At 38.7% G+C, this 18,466-nt stretch overlaps 1 protein-coding gene across 50 annotated transcripts in view; it reads left to right on the top strand.

The window, feature by feature from the left end:
* LOC126939504 (uncharacterized) overlaps positions 1–18,466 on the top strand; it is a 557,395-nt gene that overhangs the window by 344,919 nt on the left and 194,010 nt on the right. For 47 of the 50 annotated variants that reach the window (XM_050764859.1, XM_050764858.1, XM_050764860.1 and 44 more), the window contains 3 exons: positions 8,018–8,122; positions 8,675–8,725; positions 15,937–16,041. The exons of the other annotated variants lie outside the window; for them this stretch is intronic. In XM_050764859.1, the coding sequence (XP_050620816.1) occupies positions 8,018–8,122; positions 8,675–8,725; positions 15,937–16,041 (261 nt within the window). The remainder of the gene's footprint in view (positions 1–8,017; positions 8,123–8,674; positions 8,726–15,936; positions 16,042–18,466) is intronic. 50 annotated transcript variants of the gene reach the window in all.

The raw sequence follows: 18,466 nt of genomic DNA, 5'->3' as shown, positions 1-18,466 counted from the left end.
TGCTCTGTTCCATTGGTCTATATCTCTTTTTTGGTGCCTGTACCATGCTGTTTTGGTTACTGTAGCCTTGTAGTGTAGTTTGAAGTCAGGTAGCATCATGCCTCCAGCTTTGTTCTTTTTGCTTAGGATTGTCTTGGCAATGCGGGCTCTTTTTTGGTTCCATATGAACTTTAAAGTAGTTTTTTCCAATTCTGTGAAGAAAGTCATTGGTAGCTTAATGGGGATGGCATTGAATCTATAAATTACCTTGGGCAGTATGACCATTTTCATGATATTGATTCTTCCTATCCATGAACATGGAAAGTTCTTCCTTTTGTTTGTGTCCTCTTTTATTTCACTGAGCAGTGATTTGTAGTTCTACTTGAAGAGGTCCTTCACATCCCTTGTAAGTTGGATTCCTAGGTATATTATTTTCTTTGAAGTAATTGTGAATGGGAGTTCACTCATGATTTGGCTCTCTGTTTTTCTCTTATTGGTGTATAAGAATGCTTGTGATTTTTGCACCTTGATTTTTTATCCTGAGACTTCACTGAAGTTGCTTGTCAGCTTAAGGAGATTTCGGGCTGAGACGATGGGGTTTTTTAAATATATAATCATGTCATCTGCAAGCAGGGACAATTTGACATCCTCTTTTCCTGATTCAATGCCCTTTATTTCTTTCTCTTGCCTGATTACCTGGCCAGAACGTCCAACAATATATTGAATAGGAGACACTATGTTGAATAGGAGTGGTGAGAGAGGGCATCCCTGTCTTGTGCCAGTTTTCAAAGGGAATGCTTCCAATTTTTCCCATTCAGTATGATATTGGCTGTTGGTTTGTCATAAATAGTTCTTATTATTTTGAGATACATTCCATTAATACCAAATTCATTGAGAATTTTTAGCATGAAGCACTTTTGAATTTTGTCAAAGGCCTTTTCTGCATCTGTTTAGATAATCATGTGGTTTTTGTCTTTGGTTTTGTTTATATGCTGGATTACATTTATTGATTTGTATATATTGAACCAGCCTTGCATCCCAGAGATGAAGCCAACTTGATCATGGTGGATAAGCTTTTTGATGTGCTGCTGGATTCAGTTTGCCAGTATTTTATTGAGGATTTTTGCATCGATGTTTATCAGGCATATTGGTCTAAAATTCTCTTTTTTTGTTGTGTCTCTACCAGGCTTTTGTATCTGGATGATGTTAGGCTCATAAAATGAGTTAGGAAGGATTCCCCTTTTTCTATTGATTGGAATGCTTTCAGAAGGAATGATACCAGCTCCTCTTTGTACCTCTGGTAGAATTTGGCTGTGAATCTGTCTGGTCCTTGATCTTTTTTGGTTGGTAGGCTATTAATGATTGCCTCAATTTCAGAGCCTGTTATTGGTCTACTCAGGGATTCAACTTCTTCCTGGTTTAGTCTTAGGAGAGTGTCAGTGTCCAGGAAATTATCCATTTCTTCTAGGTTTTCTAGTTTATTTGTGTAGCAGTGTTTATAGTATTCTCTGATGGTAGTTTGTATTTCTTTGGGGTCGGTGGTGATATCCCCTTTATCATTTTTTGTTGCATCTATTTGGTTCTTCTCTCTTTTCTTCTTTATTAGTCTTGCTAGTGGCCTATCTGTTTTGTTGATCTTTTCAAAAAAACCAGCTCCTGGATTCATTGATTGTTTGAAGGGCTTTTTGTGTCTCTATCTCCTTCAGTTCTGCTCTGATCTTAGTTATTTCTTGCTTCTGCTAGGTTTTGAATGTGTTTGCTCTTGCTTCTATAGTTCTTTTAATTCTGATGTTAGGGTGTCAATTTTAGATCTTTCCTGCATTCTCTTGTGAACATTTAGTGCTATAAATTTCCCTCTACATACTGCTTTAAATGTGTCCCAGAGATTCTGGTATGTTGTATCTTTGTTGTCATTGGTTTCAAGGAACATCTTTATTTCTGCCTTCATTTCGTTATGTACCCAGTAGTCATTCAGGAGCAGGTTGTTTAGTTTCCATGTAGTTGAGCAGTTTTGAGTGAGTTTCTTAATCCTGAGTTCTAATTTGATTGCCCTGTGATCTGAGAGACAGTTTGTTATAAGTTCTGTTCTTTTTCATTTGCTGAGGAGTGCTTTACTTCCCCCTATGCGTTCAATTTTGGAATGAGTGTGATGTGGTGCTGAGAAGAATGTATATTCTGTTAATTTGGGGTGGAGAGTTCTGCAGATGTCTATCAGGTCCACTTGTTGCAGAACTGAGTTCAATTCCTGGATATCCTTGTTAACATTCTGTCTCATTGATCTGTCTAATATTGACAGTGGGCTGTTAAAGTCTCCCATTATTATTCTGTGGGAGTCTAAGTCTCCTTGTAAGTCTCTAAGGACTTGCTTTATGAATCTGAGTGCTCCTGTGTTGGGTGCATATATATTTAGCATAGTTAGTTCTACTTGTTGAATTGATCCCTTTACCATTATATAATGGCCTTCTTTGTCTCTTTTGATCTTTGTTGGTTTAAAGTCTGTTTTATCAGAGACTAGGATTGCAACCCCTGCCTTTTTTGTGTTCTCCATATGCTCGGTAGATCTTCCTCCATCCCTTTATTTTGAGCCTATGTGTGTCTCTGTATGGGAGATGGGTCTCCTGAATATAGCAAACTGATGGATCTTGACTCTTTATCCAATTTGCCAGTGTGTTTCTTTTAATTGGAGCATTAGGCCATTTACATTTAAGGTTAATATTGTTATGTGTGAAGTTGATCCTGTCATTATGATGTTAGCTGGTTATTTTGCTTGTTAGTTGATGCAGTTTCTTCCTAGCATCAATGGTCTCTACATTTTGGCATGTTTTTGCAGTGGCTGGTACTGGTTGTTCCTTTCCATGTTTAGTGCTTCCTTCAGGAGCTCTTGTAGGGCAGGCCTGGTGATGACAACATCTCTCAGCATTTGCTTGTTTGGAAAGGATTTAATTTCTCCTTCACTTATGAAACTTAGTTTGGCTGGAGATGAAATTCTGGGTTGAAATTCTTTTCTTTAAGAATGTTGAATGTTGGCCCCCACTCTCTTCTGGCTTGTAGAGTTTCTGCCGAGAGATCCGCTGTTAGTCTGATGGGCTTCCCTTTGTGAGTAACCCAACCTTTCTCTCTGGCTGCCCTTAACATTTTTTCCTTCATTTCAACTTTGGTGAATCTGACAATTATGTGTCTTGGAGTTGCTCTTCTCGAAGAGTATCTTTGTGGTGTTCTCTGTATTTCCTGAATTTGAATGTTGGCCTATCTTGCTAGGTTGGGGAAGTTTTCCTGGATAATATCCTGCAGAGTTTTCTGACTTGGTTCTATTCTCCCCGTCACTTTCAGGTACACCAATCAGACGTAGATTTGGCCTTTTCACATAATCCTATATTTCTTGGAGGCTTTGTTCGTTTCTTTTTCCTCTAAACTTCTTGCTTTATTTCATTCATTTGATCTTCAATCACTGATACCCTTTCTTCCAGTTTATCAAATCGGTTACTGAAGCTTGTGCATTTGTCACGTAGTTCTCATGCCATGGTTTTCAGCTCTATCAGGTCATTTAAGGACTTCTCTACATTGGTTATTTTAGTTACCCATTCATCAAATATTTTGTCAAGGTTTTTAGCTTCTTTGCAATGGGTTCGACTTCCTTCTTTAACTTGGAGAAGTTTGATCATCTGAAGCCTTCTTCTCTCAACTCATCAAAGTCATTCTCCATTCAGCTTTGTTCCATTGCTGGTGAGGAGCTGCGTTCCTTTGGAGGGGGAGAGGCTCTCTGATTATTAGAGTTTTCAGCTTTTCTGCTCTGTTTTTTCCCCATCTTTGTGGTTTTATTTACCTTTGGCCTTTGATGATGGTGACATACAGATGGGGTTTTGGTGTGGATATCCTGTTTGTTAGTTTTCCTTCTAACAGTCAGGACCCTCAGCTGCAGGTCTGTTGGAGTTTGCTGTAGGTCCACTCCAGACCCTGTTTGCCTGGGTATCAGCAGCAGAGGCTGCAGAAGAGTGAATTTGCTGAACAGCAAATGTTGCTGCCTGATTGTTCCTCTGGAAGCTTCGTCTCAGAGGGGTACCCGGCCATGTGAGGTGTAAGGTGACAGTCTGCCCCTGGTGGGGGGTTGTCTCCCAGTTAGGCTACTCAGGGGTCAGGGACCCACTTGGGCAGGCAGTCTGTCCATTCTCAGATCTCAAACTCCATGCTTGGGAACCACTACTCTCTTCAAAGCTGTCGGACAGGGACATTTAAATCTGCAGAGGTTTCTGCTGCCTTTTGTTTGGCTATGTCCTGTCCCCAGAGATGGAGTCTACAGAGGCAGACAGGCCTCCTTGAGCTGCGGTGGGCTCCACCCAGTTCGAGCTTCCCAGCCACTTTGTTTACCTACTCAAGCCTCAGTAATGGTGGGTGCCCCTCCCCCAGCCTTGCTGCCGCCTTGCAGTTATATCTCAGACTGCTGTGCTAGCAATGAGGGAGGCCCCGTGGGCATGGGACACTCTGAGCCAGGCACGGGATATAATCTCCTGGTGTGCCGTTTGCTAAGACCCTTGGAAAAGCGAAGTATTAGGGTGGGAGTGACCCAATTTTCCAGGTGCTGTGTGTCACGATTTCCCTTGGCTAGGAAAGGGAATTCCCTTACCCCTCGAGCTTCCCGGGTGAGGCAATGCGTTGCCCTGCTTCAGTTCTCGCTCAGTGGGCTGTACCCACTGTCCTGCACCCACTGTCTGACATGCCCTGGTGAGATGAACCCAGTACCTCAGTTGGAAATGCAGAAATCACCCATCTTCTGTGTCACTCATGTTGGGAGCTGGAGGCTGGAGCTGTTCCTATTCAGCCATCTTGGAACTGCCCCTCTGTTTCAAAGATTAAAAGGATGCTGGCCAGGCATGGTGGCTCATGCCTGTAATCCCAGCACTTTAGGAGACTGAGGCAGGTGGATCACTTGAGGTCAGGAGTTCGAGACCAGCCTGGCCAACATGCAGAAACACTGTCTCTACTGAAAATACAAAAATTAGCCAGGTATGGTGGCATGTGCCTGTAATCCCAGCTACTAGGGAGGCTGAGGCAGGAGAATCTCTTGAACCAGGGAGGCAGAGGTTGCAGTGAGCCAAGATTATGCCACTGCACTCCAGCCTGGGCAACAGAGGGCAACAGAGCAAGACTCTGTCTCAAAAAGAAAAAAGATACTGTAGTAGGTAGTGATGTAATTTTGCCAGAAAATCATACCAGAACACACTTTTAGAAGTTAGCATTTATTCATTGCTTATCCTAAAAATTATGGAATAGTTATAACTTGAATTTCCTTAAATATAAGATCGTATAAACTTATTTGATCATTTGCATTTTTATTCTCCAATCAAACCTTTTAGATCATTTTTATTTATTATTTACTATTAAATCATGGTCCTCATTTTAACTGGATTTATTTTCATTGGTGATCTATCCAGCAATAAATCTTCAATGAAAAGGACCTCCTGTACAATATGTCTTTTTTTTTTCAGAGTTCACGTTATTGCTTCTCTCTGATTAAACTTTGTATTACAGCCTACGAGAAAGTTGATCTGGAAAAACTGATGAATAAAGTAGAAGCTGTTGCAAGTGAGAAAGAAGTGACCAAATATGTATTATTCTGATGTCAACTGATTTTACTTTTCTTAAATTAAAGATTTTAAAAGAATGATATTTTGTTTTAAAAGGCTGCTCAAAGCAAATGAAAACACACTTCATTTAAGGACAAAAAAGAATTATATATTTATGTCTAAGAATATCAGACAGTTTCTTTAACTTGTTTTGTTAGGCCTTTTGATTAAACTAGAGGTCCAAGCTCATTCTCATTCAGCTTTATGATTATCTTCAGACATGAATGCCGAGAAAATTAGCAATGGAAACCTTAACACTTGAGAGTATACTTTTCATACATTTAACCAACTGTTTGCTGATCACATAAATAATAAATGTTATTTATAAAGTAAATATAAATACTAAATGCATGTGATTCCAATTCTTTACGCATATTTTATATGTGTTCCAGTTAATTTTAATGTCTTTTAAAATTAGATTGTTTTTTAAAATAATTTAAACTTTTATTTTAGATTCAAGGGATATATGTGCAGGTTTGTTACATGGGCACATTCTGTGATGCTGAGGTTTGGGTCACAAATGATCCCATCACCCGTTGTGAGCATAGTACCCAATAGGTAGATTTTCAACCCACATTCCCCTCCCCACTACCCTCTCTAGTAGTCCCTAGTTCTATTTTTGCCATTTTTATGTCCATGTGTACCCAGTGTTTACCTCACTTATAAGTGAGAACACACAGTATTTAGTTTTCTGTTCCTGTATTAATTTTCTTAGGATAATGGCCTCCGGCTCTATTGTTGCTTCAAAGGGAAAAATCTCATTCTTTTTATGGCTGCATAGTATTCTGTGGTGTGTATGTAACACATTTTCTTTATCAGCCCACTATTGATGGGCACCTAGGTTGATTCCATGTATTTTCTGTGGTGGACATATGAGTGTCTGTATCTTCTTAGTAGAACAATTTATTTTCTTCAGGATGTATACCCAGTAATGGGATTGCTGGGTTGAATAGTAATTCTGTTTTAAGTTTTTTGAGAAATCTCCAAACTGCTTTCCACAGTGGCCAAACTAATTTACATTCTGATCAACAGTGTATAAGTATTCCCCTTTCTCTGCAACCTTGCCAGCATCTGTTGTTTTTGACTTTTTAATAAAGGCCATTCTGCCTGGTGTGAGATATCTGATTGTGGCTTTGATTTGCATTTATCTGATGACTAGTGATGTTAAGCATTTTTTTCCTATGCTTGTTGGCTGTATGTATGTCTTCTTTTGAAAAGTGTCTGTTCATGTCTTTTGCCCACTTTTGAATAGAATTATTTGTTTTTGCCTGTTGATTTAAGTTACTTATAGATTCTGGATATTAGACCTTTGCCATATGCATAGTTTGTGAATATTTTCTCCCATTCTATAGGTTGTCTGTTTACTCTGTTGATGGTTTTTCTCACAGTGCAGAAGCTCTTTAGCTTAATAAGGTCCCATTTGTCCATTTTTGTTTTTGTCACAATTGCTTTTTGCATCATAAATTATATTCCAAGACCAATGTCTGGAATGGCATTTCCTAGGTCTTCTTCCAGAATGCTTACAGGGTTTTTTTGTTGCTGCTTGGGATTTTTTCTTCAAACAGTCTCACTCTGTTGCCCAGGCTGGAGTGCAGCTGGAGTGCAGTGGCACTGTCACAGCCCACCACAGCCTCAACCTCCTAGGCTCAAGCAGTCCTCCCCCTTTAGCCTCCCGAGGAGCTGGGACTACAAACACACACCACCACAGGGTTTCACTATGTTGCCCAGGATGGTCTTGAACTCCTGAGCTCAAAGGATCCTCCTGCCTTGGCCTCCCAAAGTAGCATTCTTATAGTCTGATGTCTTGCATTTAAATCTTTCATTCATTTCTAATTACTTTTTATATATGGTGAAAGGCAAATGTGCAGTTTCATTCTTCTGCATGTGGCTAACCTGTTCTGAGAACTACCATTCTGATAAATGGCTAGCCAATTATCCAAGCACCATTTATTGACTAGGGCCTTCTTTCCCCATTGCTTCTTTTTGTCAGCTTTGTTGAAGATCAGATGGCTGTTGATCTGTGGCTTTATTTCTGGGTTCTCTATTCTGTTCCATTGGTCTATGTGCCTGTTCTCGTATGTGTACCATGCTGTTTTGGTTACTGTAGTCTTATAGCATAGTTTGAAGTCAGGTAATGTGACACCTCCAGTTTTGCTTTTTTTAATTAATTACGCTATTTTTGAATTAAATGATTGTGTCCAGTCATAAGGTCTAGATTGTGTCTAGACCTTAACTTTGGCTTATCAATGTTTTAGCAACAAAACATGATGCCACATTTTATTAATAAGCCTGTAATCTCACTTTTTCCAGATTAATCAAAGATATTTATTTAGCATTAATAGAAAATATAATTATTATTTAGAATAATTAGGTAGTTCTTTAAAATCTCATGTGTTACCATTTCTATCTGTTTGAAGGAGAGGAAGTTGATGTCAATGACATGAAAACAATTCTAGGAAACATGGGGATAGAGCTTACGGATAAAGAACTCACAGAACTGGTAAATAATCTGCCAGTTGATGGTGAGTATTTCAAATAAAAATGTAATCTTCCAGGGAGGCTTACTGTTAAACTTTGAAAACTTCTAAAACTATCTAACTTTAAAAATAATCTATGACCCATGTTGTGTAATTTTAAAATGACCCCATTATATTTTAAAAGATTATTTGTGCCATTCAACTTTTATTTTGAGAATCAACAATTGTGTCATGTTTTCTGTCATCAGGGTTCAGTTATATCTTTTATTACTTTTGATTCTACTGAAAGATCTAAAATTTAAGCCAGGATAAATGAGAAAAAGAAAGAAAAGGGAGTGACCTAATAGGGGAAAATGGAAAATCACAAAATAAGAAGAAGAAAGGATATGTTTCAACATGGTAGAGTGTCAGTATTAACTGCCTATATTAATAAAGTTACAACTTTCTCCACACTCTATATAATTTCATTGGTTTTCAGTAAGTCAGAAAATTTATAAGGCAGTTCATAAAGTATGTCTTTCTGAAATTATTGGTTTTATATTTTCTGTAAAGCCCCACATTGCTCTTGTGTGATCTGAACAGTGCTTCTTCTTACAGATGGAAAGGTCTATCAGAAAAGATTGCTGGACGGTATAAAGTTTCTTAGAGGTGAGGGAGATGCTTAATAAAATGCTGATTAATCTGAGATTATAATGTATGGCATTTACATAATTTCCTTGTTATTAAATTGTGAATCCTGCCACATAACATGTATATTATTACATACTTTTGTTTCTTTTATACATTAGCCTCTACTTTAAGAGATCACTTCTTATAGTGTAACTTGGAAAGAATTCCCATGCTCTCTTGGGATTTTCCAAATTTTGACAGAAGAAATTATTACAGTCAAGGTTGCACAGCAAAAAGTAAAGGGAAATTACTTTTTTAACTTAAATAAAATGTTCATTGGATTGCTTATAAGACAAAGAATAAACGTTTGAGGGGATGGATATCCCATTTTACATAATGTGATTGTTATACATTGCATGCCTACATCAAAACATCTCATGTACTCTATAAATATACACACCTACTAAGTACTCACAAAAATTAAAATTAAAAAAAATTTATGGGGCGGGGCCAAGATGGCCAATTAGAAGCAGCAGTGTTCAGAGGCTCCCATGCCAAAAAAAAAAAAAAAAAAAAAACCTAAAAACATGTAAATCCTTCACTAGCAGCCAAGGTATCCAGATTCTTATCAAAATGACTAGAAGGCTAGTTTTACCAATGGAGAGAAGGAAGAACAGTGTGGTGCAGTGGCCCACCTGCAAGACACATGGGGAAGGAGAACCTCCTGCCCCCAGCCAAGGGAGGCAGTGAATGAGCTTGCTACCCAGCTTTTTCCATGGAACTCTGCTTTTTCCATGGAACTGTGCAACCCACAGATCGGAAAATCCCACTCGTGAATCCATGCCACCGGGGCCTAGCGTCCCAACCCTGGGATGCACAGTTTCTTACAGCCTCTCAACTGGAATCTGCTTAAGCCTACTGAAATCCCAGTGGGGAGGGATGACCAGCATCAGCTGAGGCTGCCTATTGTCTAAGCCATTTGAATTCCTTGTGGGAGGGGCAGCAGCCAGCACTAGGACTTGCAACTGTCTAGCATGCTAAGCTCACTGGGCGGGGGAAGGGTGACACCCATTTCTATAGCTCCAGGCTGTACTTTTCCCCTTCTGGCACCAGGAAGGCTGGACGGCTTGGTCCTAAGACTTGTCCCAACAGCCCAACACACTGGCTGTGGCAGCCTGTGGCCAGAATGCCTTTTCAGGCCAAACCCTGACCCATCTTTCCTCAATGAGCAGGGCTTCCCTGCAGGATCTACAATAACTCCAGCAAGAGGCTCAGGGACAGAACTTGGATCTCCCTGGGCCTGAGCTCCTAGCGGGAGGGGTAGTCGCAGACTCTGCAGACTAGCAGACTTAGCTTCTTCTCCTGGCAGTTCCGAGGAATCCTGGCAGCACAAAAGAGTGGATTTCCCCCCAGTGAAGCACACCCGCTCCACCAAGGGACAAAGTTCTTCATTAAACAAGTCCTGTGGCCTGTGCCACCCAACTGGGTGAGACCTTCCAACAGAAGCTGTCAGACCCTCTATACAGGAGCGATCCTGCTGGCATCAGGTTGGTGCCCCTTAAGATCAGAGGTCCCAGAAGAAGGAGCAGACACTCATCTTTTCTGTTTTCCAGCCTCTTTGAGTGACATCTCCAGTCACAGGAGTAAATCAGATTAATAAAGCCTGAAGTAAATCCCCGGCAAACTCCAGCAACCCTACAGAAGAGGGACCTGACTACTGAAAGAAAATCAAGCAGAAAGCGACAACAACAGCATCAACAACAACAACAAAAAAGACCTTCACAGAAACCTCATCCAAGGATCGGCAATCTCAAAGACCGAAACAAGAAAAACTAACAAAGATGAGAAGGAATCAACAAAAAAAAAAAGCTGAAAACCCAAAAGACCAGAGTGCCTCTTCTCCTCCAAATGATTGCAATGTCTCTCCATCAAGCGTGCAGAACTGGATGGAGGATCAGATGGCTGAACTGACAGATGTAAGCTTCAGAAGATGGGTAATAAAACTACGATGAGCTACAGGAGCACGTTCTAACCCAATGCAAAGAAGCTGAGAACCTTGATAAAAGGTTAGAGGAACTGCTAACCAGAATAATCAGTTCAGAGAGGAACATAAATGACCTGATGGAGCTGAAAAACACAGCACAAGAACTTCGTGAAGCATACACAAGTAACCACAGTTGAATCAACCAAGCGGAAGAAAGGATATCAGAGTTTGAAGACCACCTCACTGAAATGCAGAAAAGAATAGAGAAAAAAGAATGAAAAGGAATGAACTAAGCCTCCAAGAAATAGGGGACTTCATAAAAAGACCAAACCTACAATTGATTGGAATACCAGGAGACAGGGACAATGGAAACAAGCTGGAAAACACACTTCAGGATATTATCCGGGAGAACTTCCCCAACCTAGCAAGACAAGCCAACATTCAAATTCAGGAAATACAAAGAACACCCCTAACATATTCCTCGAGAAGAGCAACCACAAGACTCATAATCGTCAGATTCTCCAAGGTTAAAATGAAGGAAAAAATGTTAAGGGCAGCCAGACAAAAAGGTCAGTTACCTATAAAGGGAAGCCCATCAGACTCACAGCGGATTTCTGTGCAGAAACCCTACAAGCCAGAAGAGAGTGGGGGCCAATATTCAAAATTCTTAAAGAATTTTCAACCCAGAATTTTATATACAGCCAAACTAAGCTTCATAAGTGAAGGAGAAATAAAATCCTTTAGAGACATGCAAATGCTGAAAGATTTTGTCATCACCAGGCCTGCCTTACAAGAGCTCCTGAAGGAAGCACTAAATATGGAAAAGAAAAACCAGTACCACCCACTGCAAAAACATACCAAAATATAAAGACTAATGACATTATGAAGAAACTGCATCAACTAATGTGCAAAATAACCAGCTAGTATAATGATGACAGGATCACATTCACACATAACAATATTAACCTTAAATGTAAATGGGCTAAATGCCCCAGTGAAAAGACATAGACTGGCAAATTGGATAAAGAGTCAAGACCTGTCAGTGTGCTGTATTCAGGAGACCCATCTCACATGCAAAGACACACATAGGCTCAAAATAAAGGAATGGAGGAATATTTACCAAGCAAATGGAAAGCAAAGAAAAGCAGGGGTTGCAATCCTAGTCTCTGATAAAACAGACTTTAAACCAACAAAGATCAAAAAAGACAAAGAAGGCCATTACATAAGGGTAAAGGGATCAATGCAACAAGAAGAGCTAACTATGCTAAATATATATGCACCCAATACAGGAGCCCCCAGATTCATTAAACAAGTTCTTAGAGACCTACAAAGAGACTTAGACTCCCACACAATAATAGTGGGAGAATTTAATACCCCACTGTCAGTATTAGACAGATCAATGAGGCAGAAGATTTACAAGGAACTCAGCTCTGGACCAAGCAGACCTAATAAACATCTACAGAACTCTCCACCCCAAATCAACAGAATATACATTCTTCTCAGTGCCACATGGCAGTTATTCTAAAATTGATCACATAATTGGAAGTAAAACACTCCTCAGAAAATGCAAAAGAACTGAAATCATAACAGTCTCTCAGACAGTGCAATCAAATTAGAACTCAGTATTAAGAAACTCACTCAAAACCACACAATTTCCTGGAAATTGAACAACCTACTCCTGAATGATTCCTGGGTAAATAATTAAATTAAGGCAGAAATCAAGATGTTATTTGAAACCAATGAGAACAAAGAGACAATGCATCAGAATCTCTAGGACACAGCTAAAGCAGTTTATAGCACTAAATGCCCGCATCAGAAAGCTAGAAATATCTCAAATTGACAACCTATCATCACAAATAAAAGAGCTGAAAAGACAAGAGCAAAGTAATCCAAAAGCTAGCAGAAGACAAGAAATAACAAAGATCAGAGAGGAATTAAAGGAGATAGACATCAAAAACCCTCCAAAAATCAACGAATCCAGGAGCTAGTTTTTTGAAAAAATTAACAAAATAGATAGACTGCTAGCTAGCCTAATCAAGAAGAGAGAGAAGAATCAAATAGACACGATAAAAAAAAATGATAGGGAGAATATCACCACTGACCCCTCAGAAATGCAAACTACCATCAGAGAATACTATAAACACCTCTATGCAAATAAACTTGAAAATATAGAAGAAATGGATAAATTCCTAGACACATACACCCTCCCAAGACTAAACCAGGAAGAAGTTGAATCCCTGAATAGACCAATAACAAGCTCTGAAATTGAGGAAGTAATTAATAGCCTCCCAACCAAAAAAAAAAAATGACCAAAAGGATTCACAGCTGAATTCTACCAGAAATACGAAGAGGAGCTGGTACCATTCCCTCTGAAACTATTCCAAACAATTGAAAAGGAGGAACTCCTCCCTAACTCTTTTTATGAAGCCAGCAACATCCAGATACCAAAACTGGGAAGAGATAGAACAAAAAAAAGAAAACTTCAGGCCAATATCCCTGATGAACATCGATGCAAAAATCCTCAATAAAAAACTGGCAAACCGAACCCAGCAGCACATCAAAAACTTATCCACCATGATCCAGTCAGCTTCATCCCCGGGAGGCAAGGCTGGTTCAATATACACAAATCAATCAACATAATCCATCATGTAAACAGAACCAAAGACAAAAACCACATGATTATTTCAATAGATGCAGAAATGGCCTTTGGTAAAATTCAACATCCCTTCGTGTAAAATAAACTATGTATTGATGAAACATATCTCAAAATAATAAGAGCTATTTATGACAAACGCACAGCCAATATCATATTGAATGGGCAAAAGCCGGAAGCATTCCCTTTGAAAACAGCACAAGACAAGGATGCCCTCTCTCATCACTTCTACTCAATATAGTATTGGAAGTTCTGGCCAGGGCAGTCAAGCAAGAGGAGGAAATAACAAGTATTCGAATAGGAAGAGAGGATGTCAAGCTGTCTCTGTTTGTAGATGACATGATTTTATATTTAGAAAAACCCAGCAGCTCAACCCAAAACCTTCTTGAACTGATAAGCAACTTCAGCAAAGTTTCAGGATACAAAATCAATGTGCAAAAATCACAAGCATTCCTTTACACTAACAATATATAAGCAGAGAGCCAAATCCTGAATGGACTCCCATTCACAATCGCTACAAAGAGAATAAAATACCTAGGAATACAACTTACAAGGGATATGAAGGACCTCTTCAAGGAGAACTACAAACCACTGCTCAAGAAAATAAGAGAGGACACAAACAAATGAAAAAACATTCCATCCTCATGGATAGGAAGAATCAATATTGTGAAAATGGCCATACTGCCCAAAGTAATTTATAGATTCAATGCTATTCCCATTAAACTATCATTGACATTCTTCCAGAATTCGAAAAAACTATTTTAAACTTCGTATGGAATCAAAGAAGACTCTGTATAGCCAAGACAATCATAAGCAAAAAGCACAAAGCCGGAGGCATCATGCTACCTGACTTCAAACTATATTACAAGGCTACAGTAACCAAAACAGCATGGTACTGGTACCAAAACAGAGATATAGACCAATGGAGTAGAACAGAGACCTTAGAAATAACAGCACACATCTACAACCATCTGATCTTCAACAAACCTGACAAAAGAAAGCAATGAGGAAAGGATTCCCTATTCAATAAATGGTGCTGGGGAAACTGACTAACCATATGCAGAAAACTGAAACTGGACCTCTTCCTTATACCATATACAAAAATTAACTTAAGATAGATTAAAGATTTAAATGTAAAACCCAAAACCATAAAAACCCTAGAAGAAAACCTAGGCAATACCATTCAGGACATAGGCATGGGCAAAGACTTCATGACAAAAACACCAAAAGCAATTGGAACAAAAGCCAAAATTGACAAGTGGGATCTAATTAAACTAAAGAGCTTCTGCACAGCAAAATAAACTACCATCAGAGTGAACAGGCAACCTAGAGAATGGGAGAAAATTTTTGCAATCCACCCATCTGACAAAGGCCTAATATCCAGAATTTACAAGGAACTTAAACAAATTTACAAGAACAAAACAACCCCATCAAAAAGTAGACATAGCAAGTGAACAGACACTTCTCAAAAGAAGACATTTATGCAGCCAACAAACATGAAAAAAAAGCTCAACATCACTGATCATCAGAGAAATGCAAATCAAAACCGCAATGAGATACCATCTCATGCCAGTCAGAATGGCAATTATTAAAAAGTCAGGAAACAATAGATGCTGGCAAGGCTGTGGAGAAATAGGAATGCTTTTACACTGTTGGTGGGAATGTACATTAGTTCAACCATTGTGGAAGACAGTGTGGCAATTCCTCAAGGATCTAGAACCAGAAATACCATTTGACCCAGCAACCCTATTACTGAGTATATACCCAAAAGAATATAAGTTATTCTACTGTAAAGACACATGCACACATGTTTACTGCAGTATTATTTAAAATAGCAAAGACATGGAACCAAGTCAAATGCCCATCAATCATAGACTGGATAAAGAAAATGGAGTATTTATACACCGTGGAATACCATGCAACCATAAAAAGGAATGAGATCACGTCCTTTGCAGGGACATAAATGAAGCTGGAAGCCATCATCCTCAGCAAACTAACACAAGAACAGAAAACCAGACACCACGTGTTCTCACTTACAAGTGGGAGGTGAACATTGCGAACACATGGACACAGAGAGGGGAACAACACACACCAGGGCCTATTGGGGATGGGGGTCAGGGGAGAGAACTTAGAGGATGGGTCAATAGGTGCAGCAAAGCAACATGGTACACATATACCTATGTAACAAATCTGCACGTTCTGCATATGTATCCTGTTTTTGTTATTTTTTTTAGAATAAATTTTTAAAATATTTTTTAGAAAAAAAAATGGGAATGGAAAATCCAGTATCCCTTAACATAACTAGAAGTTAATTGTAAAAATAAATACAATGAAAACCAGAAAAAATGAGTTAGAAACATTGGATTGTCACCTTGCTGAAATTCTGTGAGAAGTAATTTAGTCACCTTTAAAACTTTATACCGGGTATGCTTATCATGACTGTTAAAACAAGATCTAATTCTAAGTATGTTACTGACTCTTCGTACACCTGTAAATGTCTTATTAGTATTTGGTCTTTCGTATGAAAATATTAACCATAATCCTAAGAAATTGATAGTTTTCCCCACATTTTAGAGACATTAACTTTTGCTTGTATATCTCTCTTTTAATAAGGGGGGAAGATTGACTCCAGCAAAGTGGACATGGTTTTGGGAAACATGGGCATAAACCTCACTGAAAAAGAACTTGAAGATCTAACACAAAACCTACCAGTTGATGGTGAGAATTTTAGATATTGCTGAACCCTACAGAAGAACTAGTCTTATAAACCTATTTATAACAATCATTAGAAATGTTATTTGGACCTGGATTCAGTGGTGCTTACCTGTAGTCCCAGCTATACTGGAGGCTGAGGCAGGAGGATCACTTGAGGCCAGGAGTTCAAGGCTGCAGTGCACTATGCTTGTGCCTGTGAATAGCCACTGCACTTCAGCCTGGGCAACAGAGCAAGACTCTGTCTCTTAAAAAAAAAAAAAAAAAAGTGTTTATTTGGTATCAAGAAGGCATTCTGAAAACCTTAGAGGAAAAACTCGAGTCCAAAGGGAGAACACATGCTATCTCTTGCTCGTTGCATGTGTATTTGGAGAAAGATTTCATGATCATGATTCTCTCTCTCTCTCTCTCTCTCTCTCTGCTTTCCTTTTCTCTCTCTCTCTCTCTCTGTCTGTGTGTGTGTGTGTGTGTCTGTGTGTGTGTGTTTTTATATTCAACTTTTCTTTGTATTCCCTGTAAGGTAGGGAGAATTGATAGGTATTGCTCAAATTCCAATCCACACCTTTGGCCACATTTGCTAATAGGTGACATCAGTATTTATGTTTTTAAGGGCACTTAATCTTTTATGTTTTCTTCCCTTTTACTATGGCTAGGTATACCTGCTATACATGACACCCATCTGAATCAGTGTTTGTCTGTCTCTCACTTTCATATGGGTCCTACGGGGAAAAGTTTATGGTGGACAATTTAAACCAGCTCCTCTCCTTTTCCATTTCCCCTGATGCTGGCATGTATACATTGTATTAACCTTTTTTCAAGTAACAGTGGTAAAATTTGAGACCCAGTTTTAGGTTGGAGAGTAATGAAATAGACTATACCCACAGTCCACATCTGCCTGAATCTTTTAAAGCACTACTGGCTTATGAGAAGGTGTACCTCAAGAGATTTGGACTCTAAAAATTGTCAGTAATTTCCTGGGACTGTATTTATCTTGGGGATCTATGGGAAGTAGTAATTTATTATAGGCAGAATTTCAGAATTTCTGAAACCCCTGGCCAAAATAAAATCTCTACCTTATTATTAATACCTAATCCTGCCCTGGGTTTGTAATGTTATTTTATAACCTTAAGTAAGGAAGTTGTTGAACTATTACTAAAAATAAGTGAAAGTGTTAACAGGGCCACCAATAGGCCAGAAAATACACAGAAAGAGGAAAATTAATCTGGCAAAATTGTGGATTTGGTGGACGGTACTAGAAGAATATAATGAAAGAAAGTTAACAGAGAAAAACAAATAAGTGGGAGAGAAGAAAAGAGAAATGCCAGTGGTAGATAATAATTGGAACACCCCCAACAATTATCTGAGAAAAGTAGTGATAGTTATCATTCAGCCATTCCAAATAAAAGTTTAAAATGAAATAGGGAACTTTGTAAAGATAATGAGTTAAATGTACACATGTACTTTTATTTTAGGTGTGGTTGTGCTATTTTAGTATTATATTTTCTTTTTTGAGTTGATGCATTTGTCATTATAAAATGTCCCTTTTTACTTATTGTAATTTTTCTTGCCTTAAATACTACTTTGTCCATATTACCAGTGTTACTAGCTTTTTTTCAGTTTTCATAGTGTATCTTTTCCCTCCTTTGATTTTCAGTCTATCTGTGCCCACATTGTTAAAGGATATATCTTGTATACAGCATATATTTAGACTCCATTTTTTGAGTCTGACAATCTCTCTTTTTTCTCTTTTGGTTAGTTTTTAGTACAGTTAATGTAATTACTGATATACATCTACAGTGCATGATTGCTGAGTTTTGACATATGAGTATACCTGTGTAACCCAAACATCAAGATATAGAACATTATTGTCACTCCGGAAATTTCCTTCATGCTCCATCCCAGTTAGTTCTCACCCTACCCTAGAAGCAACCAATATGCCAATTTTTTCTACCATAAATTAATTTTACCTACCCCAAAACATATAAATGGCTCATATAGTAACTACTCTTTTGTATAAAGCCTCTACTTTATATATATATTATGCTGCAACATAATTATTCCAAAAGTTGGTGTCATAAAGCAACTACTTGTTATGCTCACAGATTCTGTAGGTCAGGAATTTAGACAGGACATAGTGAGAATGGTTTATCTCTGATTCATGATGTCTGGGACCTCAGCTAGAAAACTCAGAAGTTAGGGTTCAGAATCATCTATGAGCTCATTCGCCCAAGTCTGGCAGTTGATGATAGTTATTGGATTGGGGCTGGAGAGGGTTTCTGCTTCTCTCCAAGTGTGTTCTCCATATGGTCTCACTGCATGAGCTATTTTGGGCCCCTGTATAGCACAGTTGTTGGGTACCAAATTGAAACATTCTGACAGAGACAGAGAGAGAGAGAATGCCAGATGAAAACTATCCTTTGTGTGATATAGC

Source organism: Macaca thibetana, chromosome 16 (genome assembly GCF_024542745.1).
Source record: "Macaca thibetana thibetana isolate TM-01 chromosome 16, ASM2454274v1, whole genome shotgun sequence".
In the NCBI taxonomy this organism is placed as follows: domain Eukaryota; kingdom Metazoa; phylum Chordata; class Mammalia; order Primates; family Cercopithecidae; genus Macaca; species Macaca thibetana.
The sequence above is the reverse complement of the archived record's forward strand: the minus strand, read 5'-3'. Positions and strand labels throughout refer to the sequence as shown.